At 34.9% G+C, this 12,286-nt stretch overlaps 1 protein-coding gene across 3 annotated transcripts in view; it reads right to left on the bottom strand.

Moving 5' to 3' along the window:
* The window catches only part of BBOF1 (basal body orientation factor 1), a 106,234-nt gene that overhangs the window by 81,435 nt on the left and 12,513 nt on the right, over positions 1–12,286 (bottom strand). For all 3 annotated transcript variants that reach the window (XM_056820874.1, XM_056820875.1, XM_016433053.2), the window contains exons 3-4: positions 10,591–10,656; positions 8,018–8,161 (exon numbers count right to left, since the gene is read on the bottom strand). In XM_056820874.1, coding sequence (XP_056676852.1) covers positions 8,018–8,161; positions 10,591–10,656 — 210 coding nt within the window. The remainder of the gene's footprint in view (positions 1–8,017; positions 8,162–10,590; positions 10,657–12,286) is intronic.

Raw genomic sequence — 12,286 nt, forward strand, 5'->3', positions numbered from 1 at the left:
AGAAAATTATCTTATACTTTACCTTAAAGATAAGTTCAAAATGACCTTATGATTAGTAACAACTTGTACCAGGATGGTGGCAATGTCAGAGGTGATAAGGGGGCATATAGAAAAGGTGTTGCAAAGGTAAAAACAACAGGACCTGACAACTGATTGGCTATGATGATGAGAGTAAGGAGTAGTGGATGACAACTAGGTTGGGAGCCTGGGGGACTAGGAGAATGTAAAAGGGAACAGTAATAGGGAAGTTCAAATTAAGGTGGTCTTGGGTGCAGAGTAGATAATGAGCTCAGTTTTGGATATTCTGAGTTTAAAATGTCTATAGGATATCCAATTTGAGATGTCTAAAAAAAAAAAACAGTTGGAGACACAAGACTGGAAAGAGATTACAATTTGATAAACAGATGGTAATTAAATCCATGAAAGCTAGATTCACCAAAAGATGTAATGTAGGAGAAGAGAAGATGGCAAAGAAATTCATGGGAGAAATTCATGATTTGCCAAATAAATTAATATAGAAGAATTAGAGAAAGAGGCATAATATAGGACCTCAGGGGCTGCCCATAGTTTTGAAGGGCAATCTGGATGAAGATTCAACAAAGAAAACTGAGAAGGAATGGTTAGGCAATTGTATAGGAGGAGTTCCAGGAGACAGCAATGCTAAGAAAATCTTAAAAGCAGAGAATCAAGAAGAAAGTGATCAACAGTGTCAAAGGTAGAAGGGAGGTAAGGAAGGGTTATGGGTTAAGATTGAGAAATATCATGAGATGAGTAAATGAAGAGGATTGGCATTGGCAACTCTGGAGACATTTCAGATGAATAATGAAACTGGAAGCCAGACTACAGAGAAGAGAGCAGGAGGAAAGAAAATGGAGGCAAGTTTGGCCATGAAAAGCAAGAAAAATACAGGCTGAAAGGTAATAGGGAATGGAGAGATAGATAAAGTAAGGGTTTTTTTTAAGGAGGGGGCAGATGTGGGCATGTCTGCAGGCAGTAGTGAAGCAGTTAGTTAACGGTGAGAGAGAAAAATATGGAGATGAAAGGAGGCAATCTTCTGGGGAAAATTCTTGTGAATGTAGAGGGGAGTTTGCCTTGAGAAAGATCACTTTTTCATATGAAATAGATATGGAGGAAAGAGTGGGAGAAAACATCTGAGTCATGTTATACAAGGAGAAGAGAGAGCTCTCAGAAAATGGTTGGTTGTTTTTTTCAGTGAAATATAAATAAGATTCTTAGCTGAGAGCATGAGAGGAGAAACCAAGGGAGTTTTTAAGAGGAATTTAAAGCTATAATACTACAATGAAAAATATGATAGTGAATCAATTAGGGAAAGGGAAAAAAAGACTGTTTTTCTACAATGAAGGTCCAAGTCGAACTGAATCATGAAATTGTAGTAGACCCAAATAGCACAACTTCTTGATCTCTCATTCAGCAACACATAAATAAGAGCAAAGAGAAAGGGCAGTGGGAGTAATACAGGTGTGGCAAGGCATTGCTAATAAAAGAATGAGGGCAAGGAATTCAAGTATAGAGGATAGTATAGAACTGAACTGGTTCATCAAAGGATCTGAATATGGGAGAGAGGATATTGTGGCCAGGGCAGGAGTGATGGTCTGGGAAAGAATTAAAAGTTGGAGTGATTGGAAGTCATGGTGAAGTCAAAGAATAGAATTAGTCTTGATAAGGGAGAGAGAAAGATGGAATGATAAAATATTATAATCAAAGGAATTTCAGAGTTTGAAACATGAAAACTGAATACTTGTAGATGATGGCAAGATCAAAGATGTGACCATTTCTATCTACTGCTGAGGTAGAGTGGAAATAGTAAGTCATGAGAGATGAGTAAGTTGAGTAACTGGGAAGTTAGGGCACTTGAGGAAGCCTCAATACATATGTGGAAGTCTCCTAGTATAGAGCAGGAGTTAGGGAGGAAAGAAAGACTATGAGTCAGGCAATGAACTTATTGAAGAAAGAAAATGGCTTGGGGATGGGAGAGAGGCATTGTTAACAGTTAGTGGATGATAGCTACTAGAATCTTGGTTTGGCAATAAACATGAATTGAATGAATCTCATAGGAAAAGGGATTACTGAGTGATGGTGGTAGAGGGACAATCTGGAAATGGCAATAAAGAATAAGGAGTGTTCTGATTCCAGTGCCATACCAGTGTGTTAGGGGATGAGTGAAAGTACAACCAGTGTAGGGGCTCAGTGGATTGAGAGCCAGGTCCAGAAAGAGGAGGTCCTGAGTTCAAATCTAACTGCAGACACTTCCTAGCTGGGTGATCCTGGGCAAATAACTTAACCCCATTGTGCAGCCCTTATTGTTCTTCTGTCTTCGAACCAATACACAGAATTAATGCTAAGACAGGAGGTAAGGGTTTAAAAAAAAAAAAGAGAGAGAGTCATCAAGAGGGCACCAGTGAATGCCAAAAGAAGAAAGAAAAAGATTTTAGATAAAAGCACCTCACCAATGGAGCATTCCAAAGAGACTGTGGAAAATGTGGAAAGTGTAAGTAGATCTAGAATGAGATTCTGGGAGATCAGGTTGAGGAGAATGGAAGTGATGGCACAGGTAATGTATGACAGGGAGCAGGGTTTGTACGACAGCCAGGGTGCAGAATCATTATGAAAGGGCAAGTACATTAATCCTACAGTGAAAAAAATGGAATGTTAATGGATTAGAGGGCTTTCCAACATTTCTGATGAAAATACCAAAACAATCTAAGTAACATGTACAGAAAGTTTTAAGTTTTTTAAAACAATTTCAATACTTTATCTCCTCTTATCATCACAATCACCTTGGAATATAGATGCTATTATTAACCAATTTTACAGAGGAAGCAACTAAGGCCAAGAGAGGTTAAGTGACTTGCCCAAGATCACATAGCTAAAAAGTGTCTGAGACAGGATTAAAATTCAAGTCTTCCTTGTCCACATTCGTAAGTCCAACATTCTGTTCACTGTGCCACCTAGCTGCCTCCTACAAGTGCTGAGTAGGAACCTTAAAATACAATTATATAATTCAAAAGAAACATAGGAAGGTAAATTTATTTTAGCAAATGGTAGAGGCCATATTGTTAGATGTTAATATTCCAAAAGGAGAAGAAAAAAAATGTCCTTTCAAAACCTTAATGTCTTCAAAGTATACTAAGGGAGTTAAATAAGAAGACAAAGAACCTAGTGTTAAATTAATTCAATTCTGAGGGTCCAAAAGGGAAAAGAGAAAAATAATTTAAAAGGAATATATTAAGTAGAAAGGAGGAAGAAGAGGGTGGAACTTGAATCTCATAATTGGGGAGTTTGAAAAGAATTTTAATATAAACATGGAGGAAGGGGTAGGGGAAGAGAATAGAGGGAGGATAATATCAAAGAGGAAATAGTTAAAAGCAAAACAAACTTGCTGATTTTGAAAAGGATGAAGAAAGGGAAAGAAGAGGAAAGGAAAAAAGGGCAGAGAAGAGGAGAAAGAAGGCAGTACTAGAATCTAAGGGGCTGCCTATTAGTGGGAAAATGCCCAAACAATTTATGGCATGTGGGTGTAATGTAATATTATTGAACCATAGGAAATGACAAAAGGAACTATTTCTGAGGATCCTGGTTAAGATGAACTGATGCAGGAGGAAGACAACAGAATCAGGAGAGCAATTTATACAAGGTCAGCTGTGAATTTTAATACTATTCCACCCTAATCAGACCATTCTTTAGAAGATCTGATTTAGCTATTTCCTGATCAATAACAATGGAGATACTTGGAATAACAGAATCAGGTCTTGGAAACTCTACATTCTCCACCCTACTCAGTTTATTAAGATTTTGAAGGTCTGCATCAAACTCAAGATTTAATTATCTGAGGAGATGGCCTTCAACAGACATGTGCAAAAAAAAAAGGACAGACCTCTGGGCTGTCCTAAGTCAAGCTAAGTCCTCGTTGGTACAGATGAGACACAGAAAAGTGATGTAAAAACATCCATATAAGGCACATCACTTCCTGCTTCTTGCTCTTTCCCTAGAGAGGCGACTCTGGCTGGCAGCGTGCTAGGCGTTCTGACATCTTGGGAGTGGTAGCAGTTATTGTCTGGTTTTTGGCAGTGAGTTTTGTCCTTGACCTGATTCAGGTTCAGGCATCTCAGCTGAGCCCCTTTTTGGAGTTCAGGTTGATTCTTTCACACTCCAAACCTCCTTCACACTCCAAACCCTTACTTTCTAGATCTTCTAATCTTCCTGCCAGGTACCAGCCAGGCAGGGGGAGAATCCTTCACCCTTTCCTTCTCCCTTCTTAATCTTCTCTACTATATCAATTAAATCACCATAAAATTTGGCAGCTGACTTGGGTTTTTCATTAGGATTTTTATAAATAAAATCCTTGGCAACCTAAATTAATTATACATTCAGTCACAGCCATAATTTCACCCTTTATATAACACAGTAAACAAAAATGATTTTGCAAGCCTTAAGAACTATTGTAAAGATTAAAATTTTGGGGAATTGAGGCAGGTAGAAATTAGTTTCTTTCTGCAAGGAGTATTATATTTTTATGAGGTTTATTGAAGATTAAAATATAAAGAAAACATAAGTAAGAAAAGCATGTATCTAGGCCCAGAGAGCCTATTCGCGACCACTCACATCTTGCCTGCTAGGTGGAGAGCCCTGTGTACTCTGAAGCGGAAGTAGAAAAAAAGGGCAGAGCCTATTCACAACCAAGTTAAATACCCCATCTCAACTCGGCCTTGTGAGAATTCAGTGAGATCACAAAGCATTCTGGGGAAGTAGAGCAAGGACTTCTGGGGATTGAAGTCCTGGATTCAAGTCCATTTTTACACTATTAAAGTAAAAATTTACCATGTCTCTAGAAGACCTATATTAAAGAATGTTCCCCACTAAGAACTATAATGGATTCTAGTTACAGAAAGAAATATGTTTTTGGATACAGCCACTATATGGATTTGTCTTACTTGACTACGTGTATTTGTTACTGTAAGGGTTAAAAAATGGTTTGGCTAAATTTATGAGTTTAAAAAGAATTATTGTGGTTGCCATTTATAAAAATTAAAAATTAAACTATGAGTATATTAGTAGCTTTATTACAGCAGGGTAGAGATAGTAAAGAGAAAAATGTAGGAAGGAGGTAGAAAATATTGCCTAGCTAAATACCCTATAATTGCCAATCTGAAGAAATCCAGCTCAGCTCCAACAAAGGCTCCCTCAGGTCCTGCTCTCCAACCAGGAATCACAGTACTCTTTTCAGCAAGAGTCTTAACCAGCACAGAATGTTTCTTCAACACAGAAGACCAAGGCAGAAGAATCCCTCCAATGCAGAAGACCTTCCAATGTAGAGACACTAAAGCAGAAGTCCTCCCGCAGCAAGAGTCACCAAGGCAGCAGAATCAATCAGAATGCCCTCAGCTGCCTTTTATAAGCAGTTTTCTCCACATCACTTCCTGTCTCTCTGGTTTCTCCTTCCTTTCACTGTGGGCTGGTCCATTATATCTCAGGAATCAATCAAAGTCTCTCAATTTGCATAGCACTGCCCAGGCAAGGGGAAGTACTTGTGGTCTTTTAAGACTAACTAAGTGTTAATGACTAAGTAAGTATGAACTCTCTTTGTTAAGTAGGGGTACTTCAGGTTCCTGGTTGATTAACTTAAAATAGACAAAGGGAATAAAAAAAATCCCTTTCACATTACAAAAGTTATTTTTTAAGATTACTTGCTTATAAAAATAACAGTATAAAAATATGTTTCACACAATAATACATGTATAACTCAGATCAAATCTCTTGCTAGCATAAGGAAGCAGAAGGAAAGGGAGAGAGGAAGGTAAGTTCAATTATATAACTTAGGAAAACTTGTGTAGAAATTTGTTATAACATATAATTAGTAATGAATAAATAAATGAGATGATATAAAGAAGAGCAAGGGATGGTTAGCAACATTAATGCCCAAAGACAAAGTTCAATAAAACATTTTATAAATGCATAGAAGAAAAGAAAGTTCAAAAAGAAGCATAGACAAGAGGAGGAATTTTAGAAGTGATGTGTGGAATTTATACTTTTTTTTAAATCAAGCAATATAAAATGGTGTTTCATATATAATCTCTTTTTTAAATTCTTCTGTGTATATAGAACTACTCATTTGAGGGTGTTTTAAGTTGAAAATAAATTATCCTAAAGATATTTTTTTTTAAAAAGGAAAAATTACCTATTTGTACAAAAATATTTAGAGCAGCTCTTTTTGTGGTGGCAAAGAATTGGAAAGTATGAGGATGTCCATCAAGTGGGGAATGGGTGAACAAGTTGTGGAATATGATTGTAACCAAATACAATTGAACTATAAGGAATGATTAGCAGATAAGGAATGATGAATAGGATGATTTTAGAAAGAGCTGGAACTTCATGATCTGATGTAGAGTGAAATATGCAGAACCATGAGAACATTGTACAAAGACAATACAATATTATAGAACAATCAAATGTGACAGACATTGCTACTAACAGAATACAATGATCCAGGACAATTCTGAGGGACTAATTTGAAAAAGAATGCTATCTACCACTAGAGAAAGAAATGTTGAAGTAGAATGTAGGTGAAACATTATTTGTAACTTGTTTATTTGGGTATATGTTTTGGGGTATTGGTTATATAAGATTATACACATATAAAAATGAATATAGAGATGCTTTGCATGATAATGCATGTATAACCCAGATTGAATTGCTTATTAGCTCCAGGAATAGGGAGGGAAGAAAGGAGGGAGATAATATGAATCAAATAACTTTGGAAAACTTATGTGAAAATTTGTTATTAAAAGAAAAAAGGGAAAAAAAGAAATGATGAGCAGGATGGTTTCAGAAACACCTGGAAAACTTACATGAACCAATGCAAAATGAAATGAGTGGAATCAGAAGAACATTACACACAGTAAGCAATATTGTGACCAACTGTGAATACCCTAGCTATTCTCATCACTACAATGACCCAAGACAATTACAAAGGACTTACAATGAAAAATATTATCTACCTTCAGAGAAAGGACAAGAGGAGTCTGAATGCAAATCAAATCATACTATTTTTCACTTGATTTCTTTGTCTTTTTTTGATATGTGACTTTTCCCACAACATGATCTATCTATAAATATGTTTTGCACGATATCACAAGTATAACTTATAACAAATTGCTTACAATTTCATGGAGTGGATAGGGGAGAGAGGGAAGGAGAGAATTTGGAACTCAATTTTTTAGAAAATAAATATGAAAAGTTTTTTGCCTGCAATTGTGAAAAAAAATATTTAAAGATTTTTTTTAAAAATAGTTATTATAAGATAAAGAGCCAGAAGGGACCTCAAAAACATCTTAAAATAACCCTTTCCTTTTATAAAGATGAGAAAACTAAGGTCCAAAGACTTTCCCAGAGCTGCTTTGACAATTGGTTTTCCACCCGACATTCTTGGGGCTTACCCTATTATAATGCCAAACTGAGAGCCTACACATGTCAGAATAGCCCACTACAGCTCATAACTCCAAAACTAAATATCCACCAGGCTCAGCTCTAGGGTAACTGGGATGACAGAAGTGTGACACCATTTCCCCTTCAGAAAAAATAAAAAACTCATGAAATTTTCAAGTATTACACAAGGCGATTGTCTATCAATTTGTGTTTGAAATCAAATCATAATTCTGACTAAACATATATATGAAAAGGTATGGGCTTTAATTTTTCTTTTTACAAATTATAATTTTTATTATACAATACCTGGTCTAGCAATATATACAAAATAGTAACAAATAAGTTTCTTCATCTAGCACTAAACTCTGTAAAAACAAGGATTCTTTCATTTTTGTCTTTGTATCTCTAAAACCAAGTATAGTTCTGGTACATGGTAGTACTTGATAACTTGATGAATCATATGTCATTTGATTCCTCTTTTTCTCTTAATTTGATGATGCCACTTGCCACTTTACAAAACCAAACTTAAAATAATGACAATAATACAGTTATGATTATAAAAAGGAAATCTTACCTCTTCTAATTCTTTTTCTATCTGAGTTTTCCTCTTTTGGAACTGCTTTATGGTTTTCAGTTCTACCTGAATTAAGCCAATTTCTTTGTTTTTTTGACTGAATTCCCCTTCCAACTCAATAATTCTTGTACAGTAGCGTTCTTGCTATAAATAAGAAATGAGGTTAACATGTTAAGAAAGATCAATAGATTCATGCATTGTGTTTTGTTGAAGCTCGGTGTAATCAGAACTTTTGAAAATGGTAGTGGGTCACTTTTGCACCTGAGGAAGAGCTGGAAGTTAAGAGGATAGAGAATGAATTTCTTTTTTTTTTTTTAAACCCTTACCTTCTGTCTTAGAGTCAATACTGTGTATTGGCTCCAAGGCAGAAGAGTGGTAAGGGCTAGGCAATGGGGGTCAAGTGGCTTGCCCAGGGTCACACGGCTGGGAAGTGTCTGAGGTCAAATTTGAACCCAAGACCTCCCATCTCTGGGCCTAGTTCTTAATCCACAGAGCTACCCAGCTGCCCCCAAGAATGAATTTCTAAGAGGAGAGAATATCTACCAAGATATTATAATTAATTTCATTTAGATGGAAAATATGCTTCTGGATAATTTTCTGGTTAACTAAGAAACTGAAAACGTCTGCTTTTGTGTTGAAAATCTTTTCTACTACATTTTAAGCTCTATGAAGGTGGCATAGGTTGTTTTTTTTTTTGGCCTCCCTCAGAGTTTAGCACAGAGTTCTGTAATGTTCAGGCACTTATGGTTTCATAAAGTTAAAGTAAAATATATTTTTTATGTCTTAATAAATATAGTAGTCGATTTTTCTTGATCTATATCTAATAGGCTAATTATCCTGCTAATATAATAGATTCTCACTATATAGGATTATTAACACAGGTTTATAAGAGGTTGGATTGAAGCTATGCTAAATTTAGAATATACTTCAGAAATCTTTATTATACTTCATTAAAATTTTGAAAATTTTCAACTAGATCTCTCATATTAGTTTGCTTTACCATACTGCATTTTTACTTCTTTTTGATAAAAATTAAAAAAAACAATTATAGTTAAGTAATATTTTCCAGACAAATAAAGTTCATGAGCACTGAAATTTTAAAAGATTTTTAACTATTTTTATTCAGAATTTTTCTAAAATGCACTATATTTTGTAATATCTGTCTTGTGAATCTGAGCATATTATGCATCATTAATCTTGTGAAGAAAAGCTAGCATTTCTCGAAAGTGCTAAGATTGCTGAGCACAGGGGTAGGAGGTATAAAGGAAGTAGTCAGCTACTGATAGTTTAGTATCTGAGTGTAGAAATGAGTACATTGAGTATAGTGGAAGCTATCCAATAAAACAAGTACATTATGGAACAACCAGCAATGAAGGAATCTCTACACACTGGTTCTTATGGTATTTGTTAGATATATGGACAGGCATTTGCCAGCTCTGATCACCATGCTAATAAGTCAGCTCTCCATTTTTAGATGTAGTTTTATTGGTTAATGCTCACAAGCACTATTTCTACATTGTTAGAGATTCTAGTGCTCACAAAAATCAGTAGAAATGGGGAAGTAGGGTGGTGAAAATGGAATGGTGGGGGGCAGTCAGGTGCTCAATGGATTGAGAGCCAGACCTAGAGACAAGAGGTCCTTGGTTCAAATTTGACTTCAAATATTTTCTAGCTGTATGACCTTGGACAAGTTGCTTGACCCCCATTGCCTAGCCCTTACAGCTCATATGAAACATGCCTTAGAACCAATACTCAATATTGAAGGTAAGGGTTAAAAAAAAAAAAGGGATGGTGGCATCAACTAACTTACAGCTTTATTATATGTCTTTGAAAATCAGTCTACCAATTGATTTCAAATTAGAGACTCTTGTTGTAAATAATTTAACCATTTCTTGATATATTCAGTTATCATTGTGAATACTGTTTTATATTTCACTATAGAGCAAAAGAGTGACTTACTCAAGGGTAATAGAAATTTTTAAGGTTATTTTTTCCTATTCTTAAGAAGAGTCATATTTCTTTGCTCTCTCATAATTTATGTCCACTTTTTTCTAGTTTTTCTTTTATTTTGCTTCTAATTGCCTTTGCTTATTTTTCCTTCTTGCCACATGCTCCAAATTGACTTCTTTTTTATTTCTTATCTGTTGCAGGATCAAAATTAGAAGTCTAGTAGAATAAGAGTTTTAGGATCCTAGACTTAGAAATGAGATTGTGGAGGTCCATCTAGCCCAATGTTCTTATTTTACAGATTAAGAAACCAAGGCCCCAAGATTTTAAATGACTTTGCTAAAGTCACAATGATAGAAAGTAGCAGAGCATGGATTCAAAAGCAGATCCTCTTATCCAAAATCTGCATTTTTTCCACTGATTCATATACATTGCCTCCTTCTAAATGAAGACCTTCTGAATGCATAAAATACATAAACTTGGTTTAATGCATAGTTTTATGACAAGTATTTGGGTTGTTTTTCTTCTTTTGAGTATTTTATGTTCTCAATTGTGATATGGACTGTGAAGACCATCAGAAGCATTACCATTAGAGAAGTAATGTCTTCTGTGCACAGATTACTTACCAAAACTTCTTTATCAATGTCAGATTTGTTCTTTGCTTCCAATAACTGTCGTTTCAGGTTTTCAATCTACATTAAAACAGAAATGGAGAATTATGAAAGGAAAGAAAATGCTCTATGCTGTACTCCAACCTTGTAGCCTAAGCCATTAAGTCACTGGAAAAGGATAAAAAAAATAAACAAATCCTCCCCATGGTCATGTCTTCTTATCTCTAACCCAAAAAAGTTTTGAAAATTTTCTCCCATCAAGGCCAATGGAGAAATAGCAGGTGGGAAGTGGACCTAATGGCCACAGTGACACTTCAGAAAATGAGGTTTTTGTGACCCATTCCTATCCTAAGCTTTAACATATACAGTATTTTAGTATAGGTCTGAAGAGGTTATGGAACCAAAAGAAAGCCAAAATAAAGAGATAGAATTTGAGGAAAGAAGAGTGTGAAAAGTTCATATGAAACATGTTTTAAAGTGGCAGTTTTCAAACTTTTGGTCTCAGGATTCATTTACACTTTTTTTTGTTTAAGATATTTTATTTTCCCAAAGACATGTAATAACAATTTTCCACATGTCTTCTGAAGTTATAAGATCCAAATAGTTTCCCCCCCTCCCTTCCTTCCCCCTTCCTAGAGATTGCAAGTAACTTGATCTGGACTATACATGTATTATCACACAAAACATACTTCCATATTGTTCATTGTTGTACGAGAATAGTCATATAAAAACAAAACCCCCAAATAAGCAAAAAATAAACTAAAGTGAAAAATCCTATGCTTTGATCTGTATTTCAACTCCAACAATTCTTTCATTGGAGATGGTTAGTAGTCTTTGTCCTAAATCCTTCAGAATTGTCCTGGATCATTGCATTGCTGAGAGTAGCTAAGTCTCTCAATTTAATCACCCCACAATATCGATGTTACTGTGCATAGTGTTTTCTTGGTTCTGTTTACTTTATTCCTCATCAGTTCATAAAGGTCTTTCCAGCTCTTTCTGAAACATCCTGTTCACCATTCCTTATAGCACAATAGTATTCCATCACCATCATATACCAAAATTTGTACCCCTTTGCACTCTCAAAAATTACTGACGGTCCAAAAGTGTTATAACTATTAAGATTTATAGTATTAGAAATTTAAAATAAGAATTTAAAATATTTATTAATTAATTATTTTAGTGAAAAATAACTATACTTTCTAAAACAAAACTAATTTGGTGAAAACAATGGCACTGTTTATGTATTTTTGCAAATTTCTTTAAAGTCTGACTTTAAAAAAGATAACTGGATCCTTATATTTGCCTCTACATTCAATCTATTGCATTTGGTTGTTTTGGTTGAAGTATATGAAGAAAACCCAATGTCCCAAAGTTATGTATTTCAAAAAGGAATCTGTATTTTAATAAGTAAATAATGTTTAAGTAATATGTAAATAGTTTTGACTACCAGCAAGCCTCACAGTTTCCTATTCAATCCATCCAATTTGGTATACTAATTTAAGGAAAATCCAGGAAATTATATAATTAAGAATGGCTTCTAAAAAATAGCTATGACATTTAGGAAATCCTGGGGTTTTTATAGTTTCAATGTAGCTTTTTATGCATATTCTGCAAAAGTTAACTCTTGAAGTTCATGAACAACCACAGAAGAAAAAGGATAATTTTAAATGCAGGAAATTTAAGAAATTTCGCACAAAAAACCCAACTAATA

The sequence above is a fragment of the Monodelphis domestica genome, chromosome 1 (genome assembly GCF_027887165.1).
Source record: "Monodelphis domestica isolate mMonDom1 chromosome 1, mMonDom1.pri, whole genome shotgun sequence".
Lineage (NCBI taxonomy): Eukaryota > Metazoa > Chordata > Mammalia > Didelphimorphia > Didelphidae > Monodelphis > Monodelphis domestica.